Source organism: Arachis hypogaea, chromosome 14 (assembly GCF_003086295.3).
Source record: "Arachis hypogaea cultivar Tifrunner chromosome 14, arahy.Tifrunner.gnm2.J5K5, whole genome shotgun sequence".
In the NCBI taxonomy this organism is placed as follows: domain Eukaryota; kingdom Viridiplantae; phylum Streptophyta; class Magnoliopsida; order Fabales; family Fabaceae; genus Arachis; species Arachis hypogaea.
This window is the reverse complement of record NC_092049.1, coordinates 114,648,704-114,671,859: the sequence shown is the minus strand read 5'-3', so window position 1 is coordinate 114,671,859 and position 23,156 is coordinate 114,648,704. Positions and strand designations below refer to the sequence as shown.

The 23,156-nt window shown below is 37.6% G+C and overlaps 1 protein-coding gene and 1 long non-coding RNA gene across 3 annotated transcripts; one reads left to right on the top strand and one right to left on the bottom strand.

Moving 5' to 3' along the window:
• Positions 1 to 1,788: 1,788 nt before the first annotated feature.
• Positions 1,789 to 15,647, bottom strand: LOC112742959 (uncharacterized). Of its 2 annotated transcripts, none has more exons than XR_011871099.1 (5): positions 14,740 to 15,647; positions 14,522 to 14,658; positions 7,856 to 7,922; positions 7,642 to 7,774; positions 1,789 to 2,337 (listed from the first exon to the last, which is right to left on the bottom strand). It is a non-coding gene; the product is annotated as an uncharacterized lncRNA (long non-coding RNA). The 2 variants fall into 2 exon arrangements; XR_011871098.1 differs by lacking the exon at positions 1,789 to 2,337 and adding an exon at positions 2,344 to 6,130 and having other exon boundaries at positions 14,740 to 15,646.
• A 1,058-nt stretch (positions 15,648 to 16,705) lies between these two features.
• LOC112743752 (uncharacterized) lies at positions 16,706 to 22,040 on the top strand. Its single transcript, XM_025793087.3, has 2 exons — positions 16,706 to 17,230; positions 18,218 to 22,040. The coding sequence occupies exon 2, from the start codon at positions 18,795 to 18,797 to the stop codon at positions 19,575 to 19,577; it is 783 nt and encodes a 260-aa protein (XP_025648872.1). The 5' UTR covers positions 16,706 to 17,230; positions 18,218 to 18,794; the 3' UTR covers positions 19,578 to 22,040.
• The last annotated feature ends 1,116 nt before the right edge of the window (positions 22,041 to 23,156 follow it).

Sequence of the window (23,156 nt, the reverse complement as noted above, 5' to 3'; positions counted from 1 at the left end):
AACTTCCGCAATAGCATTGGGATGATTATTCCTTTGCCTTGCATGTTGGGTAGACTCGGCTAAATCGGTGATAAGTTGCCACGCTTCCGTCACCGTCTTGTACTTTGTCAAAGAGCCATTACTCACAGCATCTAAGAGGGTTTTATCTTGAGGTTTCATGCCTTGGCAGAAGTAACTAATTAACACCAACTAGTCAATCATGTGATGGGGGCACGAATCAAGGAGATTCCTAAAGCATTCACAATACTCATAGAGAGTCTCTGATTCACCTTGAATGACACAAGAAATTTCCTTCCTCCATCTATCTGTGACCTCCGGTGGAAAGAACTTGTCCAAGAATTCCCTTCTAAGCAAATCTCAACTAGTAACAACAGCTTCGGGTTGAGTGTAGAACCACTCCTTTGCCTTTTCCTCAAGAGAAAATGGGAAGGCATATAACCAAACGGCAACCTTATCCGCACCATGCTACCTAGTAGTTGAACAAGCTATTTGAAAGTCTCTAAGGTGCTTGATGGGCTCTTAAGCGGGTAAACCATGGAATTTAGGAAGTAGATTGATCAATACGGTCTTCAGTTCAAAATCGGCAGTCAAATTCGGATGACGTGCTTGAAATGGTTGAAGAGTAAAATTCGGAGCTCCCGCTTCCTTGAGAGTGATCCTTCTAGAAGCGGCCATAGTATCTGCACCTAAATCAATAGAAGAGATGTCAATGGAGGAGTTAGTTTCTTTCTCAAATGACATTTCAGAATCAACCTTGGGTAAGATTGGTGAATTGGGCAAAACCCCTCCACCACCCTCGGAGGCTAACCGACGCCAAGTTTGCCTAATAAGTGAAACGGTTCTTTCAATTTCAGGATCAAATGCGGCTAGGCTCGGATCCGATAATGAACGCGTCATTCAATAAAAGAAACATAGAGCTTAAGGCAACAAAATATACCAAGAAAAATAAATAATAAATACTACTAATAAACAAAAAGCACACATATAAAAGATGCAATTATGTGTATATATATATATATATATATATACAACTTTTCCGCAATAACTTAGCACACATATGCAACTTTTCCGCAACGGCGCCAAAAATTGATGGTCGGATAAATGCCGATTAAGAATTTCTGAAAAGTATTTTCTAAACAGCATTGCAAGTACAGCCTTAACCGATGAAATTTCCACTATCAATTTCAAATGTGTCACAATTAATAATAAATAACCGGGAGTATAATCCCGGTCGTTTCCCTAAGAGTTGACACAAGATGCAAATTATTGGTTAAGATTTTCCTGAATATTTTTTTTTAAATTGAGAACGGAAAAATAAATAGTTAGAAATTAAAACAATGGATAACTAGCAAGAGTTGATAATTAATCATAATAAAAGGCCTTAGTTAGGGGAGAGAATTGGAATTTGTATCCTTGTTGTCTTTTTCAAGTGTAATGATAAAGGTTCATTGCTCCCACTTAGTTATCCTCTAGGAATTGAAGGAAAGTCAAGTGGGCGTTACTAACTCTAGCTCACAAGTCCTAGTCACTTCATGGGGAAGGACTAGAGTTGGTGAGATTCGAGCTAGCCATCAATTTCTAATTACAGATTAATACATGGGTATAACAACTCAAGGGGTTCCAATTACTCAAGCCCCACCCAAGTTGGGAAATTTACTCCATTAACATGAATGCCATTTTCACAAACACATGGTAGGTGTAAATAAAAGACATGATAATTATGAGAAATTAATTAAATCAAAATTAGCACTAACAATAATTAACAATGATCAAACAAGCAATAAAATAAACATAAAAATAATTTAATGCATTAATAAAATTCAAGAGTAACAAGATCCAGACATGAATTCAATAACCAAATGGAAAAGAGTATTAAGGGAATTAAAGAAGAAACTAAAAATAAAATGATGAGGAATGAAGGTAGTAGCAGCTCTATCAAGATCCAATTTGAAAATCAAAATAAGAATGCCAAAATCCTAGAGAGAAGTAGTAGTTTCTCTCACTAGAATTTAAAACTAATCACAAACTAAAGTGAAAAGTGGAGTGTCTTCAGTTTTAGCTCCATCCCAGCCTCTAGTCTGCATTTTCGGGCTAGAAACTGGGTCCAAATCAGCCCAAAAATTACCCCCAGCGAGTTCTGTTAAGTGAATAACGTGACGCTCGTCACGCGTACGCGTCAGCCACGCGTACGCGTCGCTAAACCTTGCACCTGGCCACGCGTACGCGTCATTCATGCGTGTGCGTCCCTACTAGATTCTGAAATCCTTAATTCCTTGTGTTCCTTCCACTTTTTCATGCTTCTTTTCCATCCTCTAAGCCATTCCTGCCCTATAAAACCTGAAAACACTTAACACACATATCACGGCATCGAATGGTAATAAGAGAGGATTACACTTTGCAATTTTAAGGCCAAGGAAGCATGTTTTCAATTATAGTACAAAATTAGGAAGGAAACTTAAAAACATGCAATTTACATGAATACGTGTGAGAATATTTGACAAAACTCACTCAATTCAGTCCAAAATATATCATAAAATAGTAGTGTATCACGTAGCGGTGGCGGTGGATCTATACAAAGGAGGAGACGCAGCGACGGCGCTCGAATCTGGACAAAAGGGGAAATGCAACGGTGGCGGCTGATGAGTCCATATTTGCTAAGATATTTTGACTTGATTTGGATGGATTTCATCACATAAACCTACTTAAGCACCAAAATAGCATACTTTTGTGATTTCTCCCTAATTTGGACTTAAATGTGAAAACATGTGATTTTGTGCTTAATTTAGTGATTTAATTCCACTTTTATGCCATTCGATGCTGTGATATGTTTTGTGAGTGATTTCAGGTCTTTTAGGCAAGAATGGGTTGACGGAAATTGGAAGGAAGCATGTACAAGGGAGAACACTTGAAGAAAACAAAGGAGAAGCACTCACTGACGTGTGCGTGCGCACAACTACCTGTGCCTATGCACAGGAACCAAGTTCAGCAAAGTGTGCGTACGCACACATCTGTGTGTACACACAGGACCCTGCACATGGTTTCATTAAAGAAACACGTGATCCGTGATTTTGGGGGTCTTTGGCCCAATTTCGGAAGGCTTGAAGGCTGAATTGAAGTGCTATATGAAGGGGATATCAACACTTATGAAGGCATGATGACTTAGAACTTTATTTTTACATTTTTTCATATAGTAGGAGTAGGAGTAGTGTAGATTAGGGAGAGATCTCTTAGGGTTTTAATTAGGGTTCATTGTAGCATTTTATAGCAAGCTTTGATTTTGGATTTTCGCTCCTCATTTGTAAGTACTCTTAAATTTCCTCTTTAATTTCACTACTTTTGCCTTTATTTTCTTATGGTTCAAGTACTTTGTTAATATATGCAATTTTGAGTTCTTGAAGTTTTGATTGATGAATTTTATGTTTTATGCTTTATATATGCTTGATTGCTTATTTATAGTTGGTTTTGTGAATATTTTGGTTATAGCTTTTATTTGTCTTTGCAGTTTTCCATGTTTTACTTTTATGCCCACAAGGTATTTGGAAAAATGCCAATTATGAGCTTTGAGTAGATTTTCACACCTTGACTTGGGGTTTGAGTTCCTAGGATACTAAAGTCATAATGTCCGATATTTAGTGGTAATTTTTGGGTAGTTAGTTGACTCTTGTTTCCATTGACGCTAGCTTTTTATCAACTTGTTTGATAAGTTAGCTAGGACTTATGGATTAAGGTCAATTATGCTTGCTTGACTTACTCCTCGATGTTAAGGGTTGACGAAGAGAGATTGACTCATCATAGTTGCCATAGTTGTGGTTATGACGATGATAGGATTCCTTGGATCCTCATTCCCAAGTCAAGGCTCTTTTATGCATATCTTAGCATTTTCACTAGTTTTGATCTTGTTTTCCTTTTTTTGCATTAATCTCAATTTTGATCATTTCTTTGTTCTTTCATTTGTTAAGTTCTTTTAATCTTTCGTTCTTTGATTTCAAAACCTTTTTCTCCCCACAACCGAAAGTGTGACACTTCAATTGCATCCTAGGGAGAACGACGTGAGGTTGAACTACTCTCGATCTCGGTTATTTTAATTTGAAATTAAGCTTTGATTCAGAATTATTTGTTGGTCTAGGCTATACTTGCAACGAACCTATATTTTGTGAAATTCTAGATCGACAATAGTTCTCACATCAAGTTTATGGCGCCGTTGCCGGGGACGCAATTGGTGTTATATCTTAGGTTGTTGTAAATATGTTGATAGTGTAAATAGCTTACTTTTTGGTTATTTGGTTGATTTTGTTAATATTTAGGTGTTTGCTTTTCTTGTTTATTTATGTCTTCTGCTTTTCTCTGTGAGATATCACCCTTGTTGCTTGGAGCTTCGTTGTGAGTATTTTGTAGGGTATGATGAATTCAAGTTGGGATTGTATCAAGGAGCAGGAGAATCGATGGAGGGAGGAGCAATCTTCCCCATACTACAACGAGCCAAACCCTCCCCCAAACTCTCCCCTATGTGAATATCAACCCCAAGGATATGAAAGATACCTCATACACAACCCTCAACCACCAAACCTTCAAGCACCACACCATACACCTCCATGGAATCAAAATGTCTATACACCTTGTTACCAACCATATGAACCATCACCCCTTTATACACCACCTTAATATCCCCGCCCACATGACACACCTTCTAACTACACAACCTTTCTCCCAACCTTTGAACCTTCTCTTTCACCTAAATGTGAACTTTTCCAACCCTTGCCCCAAGAACAATAAGACCTTCAAGTATTCTTCCAAGAGCAAGAAGGATTCCGAAGGAATCAAGGGGAGTTCATGGCTACCATAGCCGAAGCGGTGAACCGCTTAGCCTCACTACGCTCAAGCAATCAAGACATTCTCTTTGAGGAACGTGGAGGAGCAACGAAGGAGTGTAGTAAGGAGGAGAACATGGAGCCTCAAAGGAAAGAAGAAGAACTAGGACAAGAATTGCAAAAAGATGAGGAAGGTAAAGTTAGTGAACCTCAAGAGGTGAATGGAGAATTGAGGGAGTTTGATCAAGAAGTGGATTCCATCATCAATGATTTTTTGTCCACCTTGGTCAACCCCCTCAATAATCTTGATGAAGCTTTCCCCCTTTGAGTTTGAGAAAGATGGGAAAGAGCTAGAAAAGAGTGGTGAGGAAGAGGTAGACCCCCAAGAAGAGAAAGCAATTGTGCAAGAGCTTAATAGGATAACTCCACCCCAAGGACAAATTGAGTAGGTAGCAATATCTTCAATGAGCTTCATAGGCCCATACCAATTTGATCTCTTGGAAACGGATTATCAACTTAGGGTGCTTCTTGAAGTGTGGGATGGCCAAGGACTGGATGTTGGTTGCCAAATAGATTCAAGGTATAAATCGTGCAAGGCTCAAGTAGGAGGATTCCAAGGTTTATTTGGGTACTTCAAAGGTGATTCAAGAGGTTGTTTAGCCAAGGACACAAGTGAAAATCAACAAGAGGATGATAAGGAAACCAAAGTGTGGGATCCGGGCATACATGTCTACAACCAACAATTTTGGCTCCCAATTGCTTGCTTAAGGATGTTTGAGAGCTTAATGTACTTCGTTTAGGATCCCGGAGGATTTTGGGAGAGCAAGCATGGTTAGCAACTCAAGGATGGATGGAAGCACAAGGCTCCTTGATGTGAGCTCCAACTAAATGTCCAACTTGAGGATTTTAAACCAAAGTGCTAGGTGGGAGACACCCCACCATGGTAATTGTAACACCCTCACTACCAGAATGTCACGCTTCCGGCTGCGCCACTCTGATAGCAAGAAGTATTACGACTACTTTATATACTTAATATTAAAATAGGAGCCTATGACCCGACACCGTATCGCTGATTTTTTGAAAACCGGAAATAAATATTTTACCTTAAAAAAATAAACAGGCATAGATTCATATACAATACTTCTTACATATTAGCTTATAATGTAATTTACATATAAAACATACAACTCCTATCCCTCTTATAAAATTGTAATAACAAAGACGAGGGAAGAAAAATTATCTAATTAATACAATATCATATAAACCAAAACGCAATATAACTCTTCATAATACTTCTTCATCCGGTTCCTGAAAAGGTAAAGCTGTAGGGGGGTGAGAACCTAACCACACGGTCTCACCACGGAGTTTCAGAATTGTCATAAGAAGATACTTAATAAGAAAACTATTTTCAAGCTCAGTGATTATCATTGCCTTATGAATCCCTTAAAAAACCAATAACTAATCGTTCAAAACCTTTTCAATGAAACAATGTTTAACCTTTCAGAAATCCAAAACCTTTCTTTTCTTATAAGAAAATCTCAATCAGAAACCAACCACGCGATCAATCAACACAATCATCAATTCAGCACCAAAGTTCATTATCAAATGTAGCACACCAGGACAAACACAGGCAAGACAGATAAGGAAAGCACAAGTTTAGGTAGCAGTTACAGCAAATAGTTCCGGTAGCAGTTAAGAAAAGTTTAACAATTAGTCAAACCAAAACAGAATTCAAACCCAAGCAAAGCATACAAATGTATATGATGCATGCCTGTCCTATGGCTAATGAGCTCATCTATCGGTTACCCAGCCAACCCGACAAGTCCGAAAACCTTAGACTGTCCCCCATCGCGCATCCCCATGAGTCTATGCATAGCTTTTTCTCATATTCAAATATCAATTGCTCAATGGGGGTACCATTCCTGGGAATTTATACGTGCCCGGTCATCCTCACGGCATAGGGTCAACAAAGTATCGAATCTCAACCTGGAGCAAGTGGTGGCAAGCCACTGCATCTACCCAGGGAAACTCGTGTCTCAGATAAATCAAATTCATAAGCCACATGAATAATTCAAAGATCATATCTCAACATTCTCAATCTATATCTCAATATTCTCAACATCATCATCATTCATCAATCCATATCTCGTTTCCAAATTCATTCAAAAACCATACTTCAAAGAAAACCTCATTATCTTTCTTTCCATTCCGTTCATTATAAATCAATCTCAAAACATATAATGTTTAAAAACAAATCTTTTTAAATAATTACTTCGAATGAAACTTCTATTTTTATAAAATTTCAGCAGTATTTCCTCTAAAACTCGAACTCTGCCACCCTTTTCGGGTCCCTTCCAAACATTTCTCAAACCCTTCTCAACCATTTTCAAGTCTCAATCATTTTCTAAATTTCAATTAGTTCCAATATCAAATTATTTTCAAATTGAACCAATTCCAATAATAAAACTCTTTTTAAAATTAAACCAGCTCAAATACTAAATCATTTGTAAAATCATACTAACTCAAAATCAAACCGCTTCCAGAATTAATTTATTTTCATATCTCAAATTATTTTCAAAATCGATTCATTTACATTACCAAATAAACTCCAAAACCAAGAAAATTCACTTTTCATAATAATCAAGTAAATAATATTTCAAACCGATTTCTTATCAACAACCATACACCACTCACGCAATCAAGCAACCAATAATTCAGTCTAACAAACAATCACATCCACAAGACAAATATAATCACAGAAGTATATCTTTTTGCATTAATATCTATTTATAACAACTCTGTAATATAAAATAGATTTTAAGAAAAACCCTACCTCAATTAGTCGAAACCCACAAAGCCAAAAGCGACTAAAAATCCTTTTCTCTTGGCCCAAATTCAATGACATCGAATCCAACCATTTTCCGTAGCAGTGACAGCCATAGAAGCACCGTACACAATAGTCAACCCTAAAACATTAACGTCGCAAAATCCTCAATAAATTATAACAAATCACTAACAGCGAGAGTTCTGAAACAAGAAAAACTCACCGAATTAAGAAGGAAACAAAGGTTGGAGCTGTTGCAAATCCAACGGCCATTACCGGCAAGAAGGAACCTGACAAAAATAATGGAAAGTGAAGGTGATGCAGAATAGCTATGATGGTTGATCCGATTAGCACCGAGAGCGGCGTCAGTAATCCCGACAACACTGACCATGGTTACAGTAAAATGGAGAATTCAAACCCAATGGAATTGAAAACATAATTGAATTCAATGGAACTAAAAACAGAGACCGCTTACGATAAAAGAACGAAGCAACAGCAATAGGAGAGGCTGCCCCCTTCTCTCCAGTCCGTGATTCCAGCGACCAGAGGCACGACGGTTGTTCCCCAGTGACAATCGATGGCGGCGGCTGAAGCTTCATCGACGGTGACTTGGCAGTGGCTTGAACGGCGACGGCGAGGCACGAATGGCAGCGACTGGGCAACACTGGCTCTGACGGCGCACGGGTCTCCTTCCTACTCCTCTCTTTAATCGCGTCACTCCCTCTTTCCACGGCAGTGGCACAGCAGTAGTGACGAGCTTCAGCGGCGGCGAATCACTGGCGACGGAGGTTTGGCAATGGTGAACGACTTCTCCTCCTCTGTGCGTGCTCTGCTCCTCCCTTCCACCAATCAGCGACGGCAACGCGGATAGGGTGCGGCGATGCAGATGGCAGCAGCTCCCTCCCTCCCTCCCTCTCTCTCTCTCTCTCTCTCTCTCTCTCTCTCTCTCTCAAATGCGTCGCTCTCTCTCCCCTTGGTTCTCTCCTGCGATGGTGGTGCGGCGCGATGGCAACAGAGCGGCGGTGCAGCAGTGATGACTGCACGCGGTCCCCTCCTTCTCGGTCTCCCTTTTACTCCCAGATCTCTTTCTCTCTGCCCTCACCATTTCTTTCTTTCTTCTTTTTTTTCTTGCTTTCTACTGTTGCTGCCGTGTGTTTTATTAGAAAGGGGAAACAAGGGTGGCTAGGATTAGCTTAGAAGGAATTAGGGATTATTATTTCAATTAGTGTTTTATTTGGAAATTTAGAGTTAGGATAAAATTCATATGAGTAATATAACAATTTTATAAAATTAAGAGTAATAGGATAATTGAAAACCTGTTTTATCCTAACACTAGTATTTATTAAAAAAATACTATTTAATTTTCAACTCACAAATTATTTTCAAATAAATATTCTAATTTGATAATTAGAGATAATATAATTAATTTCCTTTATTCATTAAAATTAAAGTATTAAGGTTTCAAATCACAATTATTTAAATCAAACCATGTAAATTCTTATTATTCTACAATTCCTAAATTTTATAATTTAAATATGGAAATTATCCAATAATTATAAAATTAGATAAATTTTCTAATTTAATTATCAAAACTTGATTTAGTTAGCTTTAATAAAATAATTTCTAAAATTAAAATCTTTAATAAATAAATAAACTGAAATTGACTCATAACAAGATCTTTCAAAAATTTTGGGCTTACATCCTACGACCCACCTTATAAAAATTTTCGTCCTCAAAAATTAAAGTAATATACAAGATACTACATATTTTTAATGGTTTGCTTTTGAATATTTTAGAAAAGCAAAAAGTCTTGATATATATATAAATTTTCAAATACCGGTTAAGCCATAAGACTTATATATAAGAAAAGAGTGTGGTGTAAAGCAAAAATTACAAGATAGGCTCAAAACAAGGAGGTTACATGGTAACAACATTAAGGGCTTAACATAGGTCACCATCGCGACTCCCAACTGTACTTTATCACACAATTCATCTGAGAGTTCTCAACTTCAATTATTTCTCAAACCCACACTCGGTCACAAGCATAACATCGAAAAAACTCTTTCGCGTAGAACATAGTTCCATAACATTTTGTGGCATCTCACATTTACAAGTTTCACCGTTCGCATTCACTAACCGTGTCCTAAGAATTAACGTATTACTTGCCGTATCTAAGATCGCACATGACATTGAGACAAATTTCGAGTTTACTCATAAGGATACAAGACCTCAGAAAAGAAGGATAAATGACAATGACAGCATTCACAAGGATTTGAAAAACTGCTGAGATCACAAGTACACAAGGATATACAAGCAATAAAGAATGTTGGAACGAAAATCAAATCACAAGTTTAAGAAAGGATCTCAAATCAAAGAAACTCAATAGACACATTAAGAAGAAAATAGTGCAGCAGTTTGAAACAAAATTAAACCGAGTCAAAGAAGTATGAGATCGTAGGAGAAAAATAACTAAATCCAATGATAATGCTCACAAAATTTTAAAAGTATGATTAGAAACGTCTTCGAATACATTGTTCATAAAGAATGAAAAACTTAAGGAAAAATCATTTCATGTTCTGAAAGAGAAAATGAGTAATAAATATCCTTCAAAAGATTAATAAAAACGTAAATATGGCATTATTTCAATATAAATTCAAGTGAAAATAGATTACACAAAGTTTGTAAATGGAAGGATTAATTTGGCTAAAAGCAAAATTGTATTTTCTCTTCTTTTTCAAGCATGCATGAGAACTATGATCTTGTTGGAAGGAAACCTGAGATAAAGTTTTGCTTATAAGAGGAAAAGAAGATGCATTACAATGAAACAGATTTAAATCACATACAAAAATTTTCAAAGTAAGGGAGTGTAAACTAAGTTAAAAGCAATTTTATTAAAACTTCAAGAGATGGTTGTGTCACTCCAAAACAAATTCAAATTACAGCAAAGAGAGGCACTGCCCAAGTAAAGGAATGCAAAGTCAAGAACAACCTTGCATAAAAATAAATCAAACCTTGTTTAAAAAGGTTTAAAAAAAGTTTAAAACAATCCAAGAATATACTAGAAATCACACCTTATAAGGATATTCAATAATATTAAGATGCATTAAGTATGTTCAAAGAGATATAAATCGCAAGAAGAGAAGAATAAGCGACAAGGATAAGATTCATATGAATTCGGAAGGAGGTGTAGGATTACAACTAACCAACAATGTATAGACATAAGAAAACGTTCCAGAAAGAGTTATTTCGCATCTTAACAGGAAATATTGAATCTAGGAACTCCAAAGAAAACAAGAGAAGGGTAGTGGTAAATTAGATCAAAACAAACTGAAACCAAATTAGGGAAGCACAAAGTTCACATAAATATGAAGGAATGGTTCTAGTCACCAACAAACTAGAATGGTCAAAAGTCGTGAAGTATGTCAGAAGAAAGAATCGAAATGCACATAGAAAAGAATTTTGACTTCAAAGAACTTCAATAGAAATCCTAAAAGAGAACATGGCGATTATTTATAAAATTCAAGAGAATTAGTAAAAACATAAATATTGCGTCATATTAAAACAATTTCAAACCGAACTAGATTATGCAAGATTTGTGAAATAGAAATTAGCTAGGCTAAGGATAAAATATTTCCTCGAAAACCTTGAAAGACACTTTACATAATCAAATAAGAATTTGCATAAAAATAAATGCGAGGTTGGTAGGAAATCAAGTTGTAATCCTAAGACGAAATTTGAATCTAAAAACTTCGAAAGGAACAATCAAGAGGAAGAACGGTGCATTCATTTAAACCGGATTTGACCTGAGTTGTAAAATGAAATTTAATTGGGCTATGAATAAAAATATTCTCTCAAGAGTCTTGAAAAATACTTAGATGCAAAATCACATAAGAATACGTTTAAAAATTGTGATAAGGTTGAAAGTAAATCAAGTTGTAGTCAATGAAAGAAATCCAAAGTAGAAATTATTTTCACATGTCTATAGAAAAATAGGTGAAGTATTGCAGATAAATAGATTTAAACCATATAAAGAAATTCTTTAATCCATATAAGAAAGTATATGCTAAATTAAAAATGATCTTATCAAAAATTCGAAGGGTGGTTGTGAAACAAAATTTGGTAGGGAAAGAGTCAATTCAAAACTTTTTCAATTTAAAATAAAAACCCTAGAAATAGTCTGTAAGAGATGATGCATCTCACCAACAAAAGCTCAGTTTACGTCAAGGAGATACACAGATCACAAAGAAGTCAAGGTTAGAAACTATGATGTTGAAAATTTAAGAGATAATCAAGAATATGATCAAATCAAAGTATACATTAATAAGTATAATGCAAAAGAATCAAGTTACATAATTAGCTTAGTTCGAACCATAACTTTCAAGGTTCAAATCGCTCAAGACTTAAGAATCATACATCACACCAAAACAGGTTTAAGATCAAATTAATGAGAACAAGATTTCATGAAGAAGAACATAGTCAATAATAAAGATAGATATGTTTTAAAAGTCTCAGGTAGATCCTCAAGAATACAACTAAACAAGGTTATGGACGAATAATAAAATATGGTTAGAGAATGGTCAAATCATGGTTCAAAGAAGAAACCCGAGTCAAGGAACTTCCATGAGAATAGTAAAGAAGAAACAATATGCCAACCTAAGCAACATGAACAAGAATCATAAGTTGAAACCAAGCACGAAAAGTGAATTCTAGTAACCCCGAACCACGTGACTCGTATTACCTATTACTTATCAATTCCAATTCGCCTATAATTACCTATTAACTTTCCCGTTCACATAAATTATTAACATTAAGTTGGCCAGACTTAACATCAACAGATATGCAACGGTAAGCTAACAGTGTTAATTGATAGGCAATTATGTGCATAGAGCTCTAACTCTTGTTACTTGGATAAGACCTACAACATGACAGATACTCAGAGAATGCAGTGAAGCATAATCAGTCCATTCCCAAGGCTCTAATCAGGATGAACTGCTCTGATACCATAATGTAACACCCTCACTACCAGAATGTCACGCTTCCAGCTGCGCCACTCTGATAGCAAGAAGTATTACGACACACTTAATATTAAGATAGGAGCCAATGACCCGCACCGTATCGCTGATTTTTTGAAAACCAGAAATAAATATTTTACCTTAAAAAAAAACAAACATGCATAGATTTATATACAAGACTTCTTACATATTAGCTTATAATGTAATTTACATATAAAACATACAACTCATATCCCTCTTATAAAATTGTAATAACAAAGACGAGGGAAGAAAAATTATCTTATTAATACAATATCATATAAACCAAAACGCAATATAACTCTTCATAATACTTCTTCATCCAGTTCCTGAAAAGCTAAAGCTGTAGGGGGTGAGAACCTAACCACACGGTCTCACCACGGAGATTCAAAATTTTCATAAGAAGATACTTAATAAGAAAACTATTTTCAAGCTCAGTGATTATCATTGGCTTATGAATCCCTTTAAAAACTAATAACTAATCGTTCAAAACATTTTCAATGAAACAATGTTTAACCTTTCAGAAATCCAAAACCTTTCTTTTCTTATAAGAAAATCACAATCAGAAACCAACCACGCGATCAACTAACACAGTCATCAATTCAGCACCAAAGTTCATTCTCAAATGTAGCACACAGAACAAACACAGGCAAGACAGACAAGAAAAGCACAAGTTTAGGTAGCAGTTACAGCAAATAGTTTAGGTAGCAGTTAAGAATAGTTTAACAATTAGGCAAACCAAAACAGAATTCAAACCCAAGCAAAGCATACAAATGTATATGATGCATGCCTGTCCTATGGCTAATGAGCTCATCTGTCGGTTATCCAGCCAACCCGCAAGTCCGAAAAGCTTAGACTGTCCCCGTCGCGCATCGCCAAGATTCTATGCATAGCTTTTCCTCATATTCAAATATCAATTGCTCAATGGGGGTACCATTCCCAGGAATTTATACATGCCCTGTCACCCTTACGACGTAGGGTCAACAGAGTATCGAATCTCAACCTGGAGAAAGTGGTGGCAAGCCACTGCATCTACCCCGGGAAAATCGTGTCTCAGATAAATCAAATTCATAAGCCACATGGATAATTCAAAGATCATATCTCAACATTCTCAATCCATATCTCAATATTCTCAACATTCTCAACATCATCATTATTCATCAGTCCATATCTCATTTCCAAATTCATTCAAAAACCATATTTCAAAGAAAAACCTCATTATCCTTCTTTCCATTCCGTTCATTATAAATCAATCTTAAAACATATAATGTTTAAAAACAAATATTTTTAAATAATTACTTCAAATGAAACTTCTATTTTTATAAAATTTCGGCAGCATTTCCTCTAAAACTCGAACTCTACCATCCTTTTCGAGTCCCATCCAAACATTTCTCAAACCCTTCTCAACCATTTCCAAGTCTCAATCATTTCCAAATTTCAACTAGTTCCAATATCAAATTATTTTCAAATCGAACCAATTCCAATAATTAAACACTTTTTAAAATTAAACCAGCTCAAATACTAAATCATTTGTAAAATCAGACTAACTCAAAATCGAACCGCTTCCAGAATCAATTTATTTTCATATCTCAAATTATTTTCAAAATCGATTCATTTATATTACCAAATAAACTCCAAAACCAAGAAAATTCACTTTTCATAATAATCAAGTAAATAACATTTCAAACCGATTTCTTATCAACAACCATACACCACTCACGCAATCAAGCAACCAATAATTCAGTCTAACAAACCATCACATTCATAAGACAAATATAATCACAGAACTATATCTTTTTGCATCAATATCTATTTATAACAACTCTGTAATATAAAATAGATTTTAAGAAAAACCCTACCTCAATTAGTCGAAACCCACAAAGCCAAAAGCAACTAAAAATCCTTTTCTCTTGGCCCAAATTCAACGACATCGAATCCGACCATTTTCTGTAGCAGTGACAGCCATAGAAGCGCTGTACACAATAGTAACTCAACCCTAAAACATTAACGTCACAAAATCCTCAATAAATTATAACAAATCGCTAACAGCGAGAGTTCTGAAACAAGAAAAACTCACCAAATTAAGAGGGAAACAAAAGTTGGAGCTGTTGCAAATCCAACGGCCATTACCGGCAAGAAGGAACCTGACAGAAATGATGGAAAGTGAAGGTGATTCAGAATAGCTATGGTGGTTAATCCTATCAGTACCGAGAGCGGCGTCAGTAATCCCGACAACAGTGACCATGGTTACAGTAAAATGGAGAATTCAAACTCAATGAAATCAAAAATAGAATTGAATTCAATAGAACTGAAAACAGAGACCGTTTACGATAAAAGAACGAAGCAGCAGCAATAGGAGAGGCAGCCCCCTTCTCTCCAGTCCGTGATTCCGACAACCAGAGGCACGACGGTTGTTCCCCAGTGAAAATCGATGGCGGCGGCTGAAGCTTCATCGACGGTGACTCGGCAGTGGCTTGAATGGCGACGGCGAGGCACGAACGGTGGCGACTGGGCGACACTGGCTCCGACGGCGCACGGGTCTCCTTCCTCCTCCTCTCTTTAATCGCGTCACTCCCTCTCTCCGCGGTGGTGGCACAGCAGCAGTGACGAGCTTTAGTGGCAGCGAGTTGCTGCGATGGAGGTTTGGCAGTGGTGAACGACTTCTCCTCCTCTGTGCGCACTCTGCTCCTCCCTTCCACCAATCGGCGACAGCAACGCGAATAGGGTCCGGCGGTGCAGACGGCAGTAGCTCCCTCTCTAGAAATGCGTCGCTCTCTCTCCCCTCGGTTCTCTCCTGCGATGGTGGTGCGGCGCGAAGGCAACGGAGCGGCGGCGCGGCAGTGACGACTGCTCCCAGTCCCCTCCTTCCCGGTCTCCCGTCCCTCCTCCCCCCAGATCTCTTCCTCTCTGGCCTCACCATTTCTTTCTTTCTTCTTTTTCTTTCTTGCTTTCTATTGTTGCTGCCGTATGTTTTATTAGAAAGGGGAAACAAGGGCAGCTAGGATTAGCTTAGAAGGAATTAGGGATTATTGTTTCAATTAGGGTTTTATTTGGAAATTTAGAGTTAAGGTAAAATTCATATGAGTAATATAACAATTTTATAAAATTAAGAGTAATAGAATAATTGAAAACCTATTTTAACCCAACACTAGTATTTATTAAAAAAATACTATTTAATTTTCAACTTACAAATTATTTTCAAATAAATATTCTAATTCGATAATTAGAGATAATATAATTAATTTTCTTTATTCATAAAAATTAAAGTATTAAGTTTTCAAATCACAATTATTTAAATCAAACCATGTAAATTCTTATTATTCTACAATTCCTAAATTTTATAATTTAAATATGGAAATTATCCAATAATTATAAAATTAGATAAAATTTCTAATTTAATTATCAAAACTTGATTTAGTTAGCTTTAATAAAATAATTTCTAAAATTAAAATCTTTAATAAATAAATAAACTGAAGTTGACTCATAACAAGATCTTTCAAAAGTTTTGGGTCTTACAGTAATATCCTTCTAACTTTCTCTCTTTTAGTTTTTATCCATTGAATAATTGGTTATTTTGCTTGGTTGGTTAGTTTCATTTTGATGTTTGTTAGGTAATTTTTGTGGAATAATATGTTTTTGAAGTTTTTTAATGTTTTGGGACTTGAAAACTTGTTTTGGATGTCATCATTGGTGCCTTAGAGGCATAATTTTTGTTGCAGGAACAGAGTCCTGTGCGTACGCACAGCATCGTGCGTGCGCACACGCCCCTTATTTTTTGTTCCTTATGCGTACGCAGAGCCTTGTGCGTATGCACACCCCCTTAACATCCACTATGTCCACAGCACTCGCACGGCTTGTGCGTGTGTACACCACCCTCTTTTCTCCCTGTGCATCCGCACATCATGCATACGTACGCACATTTCACCCTATTCTTCTTTTAAAAAAAAAAGTAAAGTCCCTATGCGTGTGTACAGCCTCGTGCGCACGCACCTCATTTAGCAACACTTCTGTTCATGGCGCCCGCACAACTTGTGTGTGGGAACAATCTCTCTTTTCCCTTCTGTGCACACGCACACTTTTCTGTGCGCACGCACAGGTCCTACTACTCATTCTGTTCGCAGCGCCCGCACGCGACTGTGCGCGCTCATACCTCGTCCTTTTTCCCTTGTGTGCGTCGGCACATAGCCTTGTGGCACTTTTTGAATGATAATTCGAAAAAGAGACCCCTCTCGCGCTTCACTTTCTTCCAAACCCTTTCTTCTTCCTCTTCTCTGCAGCAACACCACCACTCAACCCAAACCACCACTACAGCCACCACCTGCGTCCGACCGCCACGCCACCACCGGCGACCACCGTCGCGCCCTCTCTCTATCTCCCTTCTTCTCTTTTTTCTCCATTTTCCCATCTCCTTCCCCTCTGTACGCGACAGCAACCCCAGTCTCCGCACCAGCCGGCCCTAATCTGCGTTCTTCAGCGCCGGCGAGCAACCACCCGCAGCGGCAGATTTCTGTGTCGCTGCGACTCCGCCTCGCTCCTCTTCCTTCCTCCTCCCTTCTTCTACATCGCAGGTTCCATTCCCTTCCCCCCTACATGTCCTGCTTCTTTCTTTTCTTTATTTTCACTGCTTTTAAATTCTGTTTTAATGATTAGGAGGCCCTAGGTTAGATGATTTCTATGTTTTGGATTGAACATTGTTGTTGGCTGATTGTTTTAAATTTTTTCTGGGTTGCTTCAAGCTTGAAAATGAACTGTGAATGCTGCCTGAAATTCCTGCACACAACCTGCATGATTTATTGCCTGAATGAGTGTTTTTTATTTGATTCCCTTGTCTGATCAACATAGGCTTTGAATTTTGTTTACATTTGGCATTTTAATTCATACTTGTACAATTTTCGGTAATTTTGGATGATGGATAAGATGAATTTTGATTATGCATTTCATGCTATTTTTTCTTGAACACCAAACTGAACTTGAAATTGCAGCTGTGATCATTTTGTTTGGTGCATTATAAGTGCATATCATGTTGTGTTAGTGGATTGACTGAACATCCTATTCATGTGATTTTGAACATAAATGATCACATATATAGCCAATTGTTCCTTTGGAGTTTTTGAGCAATTCAAATTGAACTTTTTCAACTTATTGCTTTGTGAACAAGTGCTGTATGTGTTTGATTATTTTCCACTTTTAACATGAATAAGTGAGCTTATCATTGACAGGTTGATTATTCTCTTGGTGCTGAATTTTGATTGAATCTTACACTGTAAATGCACAATTAGGCAATAATCAATCTCTCTTGATTCAATTCACTTGCATTGATTATACCTAAGTTGTTTTTGCTTTGATTTTCAATTATTCCTTTATATGTTACTTAGGTTGCTTGATGTGGAAAACTTCATTTCTTTTTGAGCATTTAACTATTTCTGATTATGTTTTCCTCAATTAAGTGTCTACTTATCTTATTGGCTCTAATTTGAATTGTTTGATTATACCCTCTTTGTTTTGTGATTTTTATATGTTTCTCCTAAGTTGTATTCTGTTTTTGTCTTTTGCAGGATGCGTCGCAAGGGTAAGGAGAAAGCCAACCCCTTGGCTCCTTTCCCTGCACGTCCGAGCACTCAGCCGGATACTTTCATCAATGAAACGGCCCAAGAACAATACAGAAAATTAGAAAAGAAAGCCTTCCACTATGAAAGGAAGCTCAATGTACCGAATAAATATGCGGAACTCATTCATAACCGACTTGATTTCTACTAGTGGAAGTTCGTAGAATTTGACCCGGTGGAAATTAATGAACACCAGGTCAAAGAATTCTATGGAAATCTGCTGAAGAGGGAGGCCACCACTGTTTTTCTGAGAGGTGTCACCCTAGACACCTCTGATCATGCTTTAGAGGCCCTCTTACAGATTCTGCATATTTCTTTGGCCAATGATGCTTACCCTAAAATAGTGATGGACTTGACATCGGGCAAGCTTTTATTGGACGTGGTTCTGAAGAAGATTGGCCTACCTGAGGCCCGCTGGGAATACAACAGAGGAGAGAACGCAATCCTGCAAAGCATAGCGTGCTCTGACTTACATCCTGAGGCAAGGATCTGGCAGTAGATCATTGTCGATTACATCCTACCGAGCATGCATGCCACTCATATTCGCGTCCATGTGGCCGTTCTTCTTTGGGCTATTCTGGAGGGGAAGAGGATTTCTGTTCTTCCCCTTATCAGAGATTCGATGTGGAAGATGACCCAGATGCAGAAGTATAACATTCCCTTCCCTTCGATGATCAGCAGATTGGCTACTTTATCTGGGATGGAGAGACGCCCGATAGACCGGACGTCTGTCTTCCTGAGCAACCAGCCATACCTGCCATACGGGGAGTATGATGGACCGCCACCACAGAAGAAGAGGAAGACCACTGAGCCACCATCATCAGCAGAGTCTTCAGCACCTCCTGCACCTTCCGAACCCACACCCCTACTTCAGACACCTTATGAGCTGGGTCGGGAGATTCTTCAGGCCATCCACCGCTTCGAGCGCCGCAACGCTCGCCGCTTTCAGTGGATTGTGGCAAAGTTTGAGGGTAGAGACCCTGGGCTACCTCCTCCGGATACACCAGAGCCCGAGCCTGAGACTGAGCCTGCAGCTGCGAAGCCGGCAGTCGAGCCAGCAGCTGAAGCTGGCCAGGCAGTTGAGCCCACTGAGCAGAGAGCCGAGGATAGGGCTGAGGAGGCAATAATTCAGAGAGTTGAGGAGCCGATAGCTGGAGTTGAGCCGATAGTAGAGGTAGCAGCAGAGCCAACTAACCATGCCGCTCAGGAGCTGGCAGCTGAGACCACCACAGAGCCGACCCGTGCTATCATTGTTTATCAGCGTCATCAGCACCTACCACCATCAGCTGGTGGAGATTCTCTGAGTTAACCACCCCCGGTCCAATTTTTTGGCACGGAGGACCATGCATCATTTAAGTGTGGGGGAGGATCTACGATTTTTTGGGTGTAAATATTCTCTCCTCAACACTTGTTATTTAGTTTATTTTGAATTTTATTATGCTTTTGGTGAATATTTCTGGTACTTTGACTTATGCACTACATTTTAGTACTTTTTGTATATATATTAGTCGTTTCTAGTTATCTTTAGTATTGCACTTCTATTTTGGTATATATAGAGATATTGCACTCTATTTTGTTTGGTATATAGTATAGATATTGGTTGCGATTGGATGATGTATGTGAATAGCATATGCTTAGTTCATTTTGATCCTAATTGTTCATGTTAATTTTTTTGTTGTTGAAAATTAGGAGAAGAACTAGGAAATGTTGAAAAAAATTTGCATCCATCACAACATGCATACATATAGGAAATAATTTTGGTGAAAAACAATAAAGATTTTTCCAAGAACTTTTGTTATAGGGCATTCTATTGAATTGATTTGGAAAATTGTTTTTTAAACCTGCTTGAATGATTTTTTTTATGGAAGATAGAAAAGGAAAGAACAAATACCTTGTGAGCTTTGAGCTATATTGAGTGGTTACACATTTTAACCACTAAATTTGTTCATTGTGTGTTATACCTCTTCTATGATTGTGATCTTGGTTTTGCTTGATTCTTTATTTCCAATAATTGATGTTTTAAATGCATTAAGCATGATTGATGCCATCTTTGATAAAAGCTTACTTTACCCATATGGCCTACCCTTTTACATTTACCATTGTTAACCCCTTTGAGCTTTATTTACCCCATTGTTCTTGATATTAGCACATTACAACCTTAAGCAGAAAATCATGATTTACCTTGATTTGTATCCTTGATTAGCTTAGGTTAAGAAGTGTGTTATATTTAAGTGTGGAAAAATTTTGGAAAACATTGGTAGTGAATGAAAATGTTTAATTAGGGTGCTTCCTTGAAAATTTTGAAAAATGGGAACACTCATGTATGAACTATATAACCATATGCATTTACTTTTACTTTCAAAAAAAAAATCATCAACAAAGGGGACAAAAGTTGCCCCAAAAAAAAAAGAGAATGAATAAGGAATGCATATGTGGTGTGAATGAAAAAGCATACATAAGTGTTTGTGGAAAAGTATGATGGAAGGTTAGGATTGCATATTTTTGTTATTGGATTGATAAAGGTTGAGTTGGATACTTAAACTAATCAAGGATTCAAATCAATTTAGTCCACTTAGCCATATCTATCTTACCTTAGCCCTAACCTCATTACAACTCATGATAATTGCATTCGGGCATTACTTGTTTGTTAATTGTTAGATGAAGAGCGAAACCTTAAGAGCATGATTAGGAGGAGACTTGAGTGATTAAACCCTTAGACACCGAGTGATTAGAGTATATACACACCTAGTGAGGGTTCAATTACTCAACTCTATGTTCCCATCTCTTTTGTCATGAATTCTTGCAAGTTGCTTCATTTTGATGAGTTGAATCAATTCTCTAGATTTTGGTTGCATTGGATTATTTCTTTGCTTAGCCCTATTGGTCTATACTCTTGCTTGGGAATATAATTGTTTGTTTTCACCAATTTCATAGGAAACTATAGTATAGATAAGTATAGATAGTATATATTATACTTGCATGCATATAGATAGTTGCATTTAATAAGTTGATTACCCCTTTTTATCATTCTCCTTGTTAGTTTAGCATGAGGACATGCTATTGTTTAAGTGTGGGGGAATTGATGAGTCCATATTTGCTGAGATATTTTGACTTGATTTGGATGGATTTCATCACATAAACCTACACTTAAGCACCAAAATAGCATACTTTTGTGATTTCTCCCTAATTTGGACTTAAATGTGAAAACATGTGATTTTGTGCTTAAATTAGTGATTTAATTCCACTTTTATGTCATTCGATGCCGTGATATGTTTTGTGAGTGATTTCAGGTCTTTTAGGCAAGAATGGGTTGATGGAAAGTGGAAGGAAGCATGTACAAGAGAGAACACTTGAAGAAAACAAAGGAGAAGCACTCACTGACGTGTGCGTGCGCACAACTACCTGTGCCTACGCACAGGAACCAAATTCAGCAGAGTGTGCGTACGCACAGGACCCTGCACATGGTTTCATTAATGAAACACGTGATCCGCGATTTTGGGGGCCTTTGGCCCAATTTCGGAAGGCTTGAAGGCTGAATTGAAGTGCTATATGAAGGGGATATCAACACTTATGAAGACATGAGGACTTAGAACTTTATTTTTACATTTTTTCATATAGTAGGAGTAGGAGTAGTGTAGATTAGGGAGAGCTCTCTTAGGTTTTTAATTAGGGTTTATTGTAGCATTTTATAGCAAGCTTTGATTCTGGATTTTTGCTCCTCATTTGTAAGTACTCTTAAATTTCCTCTTTAATTTCACTACTTTTGCCTTTATTTTCTTATGGTTCAAGTACTTTGTTAATATATGCATTTTTGAGTTCTTGAAATTTTGATTGATGAATTTCATGTTTTATGCTTTATATATGCTTGATTGCTTGTTTATAGTTGGTTTTGTGAATATTTTGGTTATAGCTTTTATTTGTCTTTGCAATTTTTCATGTTTTACTTTTATGCTCATAAGGTGTAACAGCTCAGACCACCTGCTAGCACGATATTGTCCGCTTTGGTATACAAGGCATCACGGTTTTGCCTTTGACGATAAGGATGATAGCCGAAGCCCCCACACTCACTCGTCAAAACGCGTCATGCAAGGGAGAGGTATTCACACCCTTATAAGGCATGCTTCGTTCCCCTCCCCAACCGATGTGGGACCTTACAATCCACCCCCCTAAGGGAGTCCAGCGCCCTCGTTAGCACATCGATCCGGGCTCCAGCTCTGATACCATTTATAACAGCCCAGACCACCCGCTAGTACGATATTGTCCGCTTTGGCACACAAGGCCTCACAGTTTTGCCTTTGACGATAGGGATGATAGCTGAAACCCCCCACACTCACTTGTCAAAATGCGTCAAGCTAGGGAGAGGTATCCACACCCTTATAAGGCATGCTTCGTTCCCCTCCCCAACCGATGTGGGACCTTACAATCGGTTTTGCCTTTGACGATAGGGATGATAGCCGAAATCCCCCACACTCACTCGTCAAAACGCGTCATACTAGGGAGAGGTATCTACACCCTTATAAGGCATGTTTCGTTCTCCTCCCCAACCAATGTGGGACCTTACACAAGGTGTTTGGGAAAATGCCAATTATGAGTTTTGAGTAGATTTTTCACACCTTGGCTTGGGGTTTGAGTTCCTAGGATACTAGAGTCATAATGTCCGACATTTAGTGGTAATTCTTGGGTAGTTAGTTGACTCTTGTTTTCATTAACGCTAGCTTTTTATCAACTTGTTTGATAAATTAGCTAGGACTTATGGATTAAGATCAATTATGCTTGCTTGACTTACTCCTCGATGTTAGGGGTTGACGAAGTGAGATTGACTCATCATAGTTGCCATAGTTGTGGTTATAAAGATGATAGGATTCCTTAGATCCTCATTCCCAAGTCA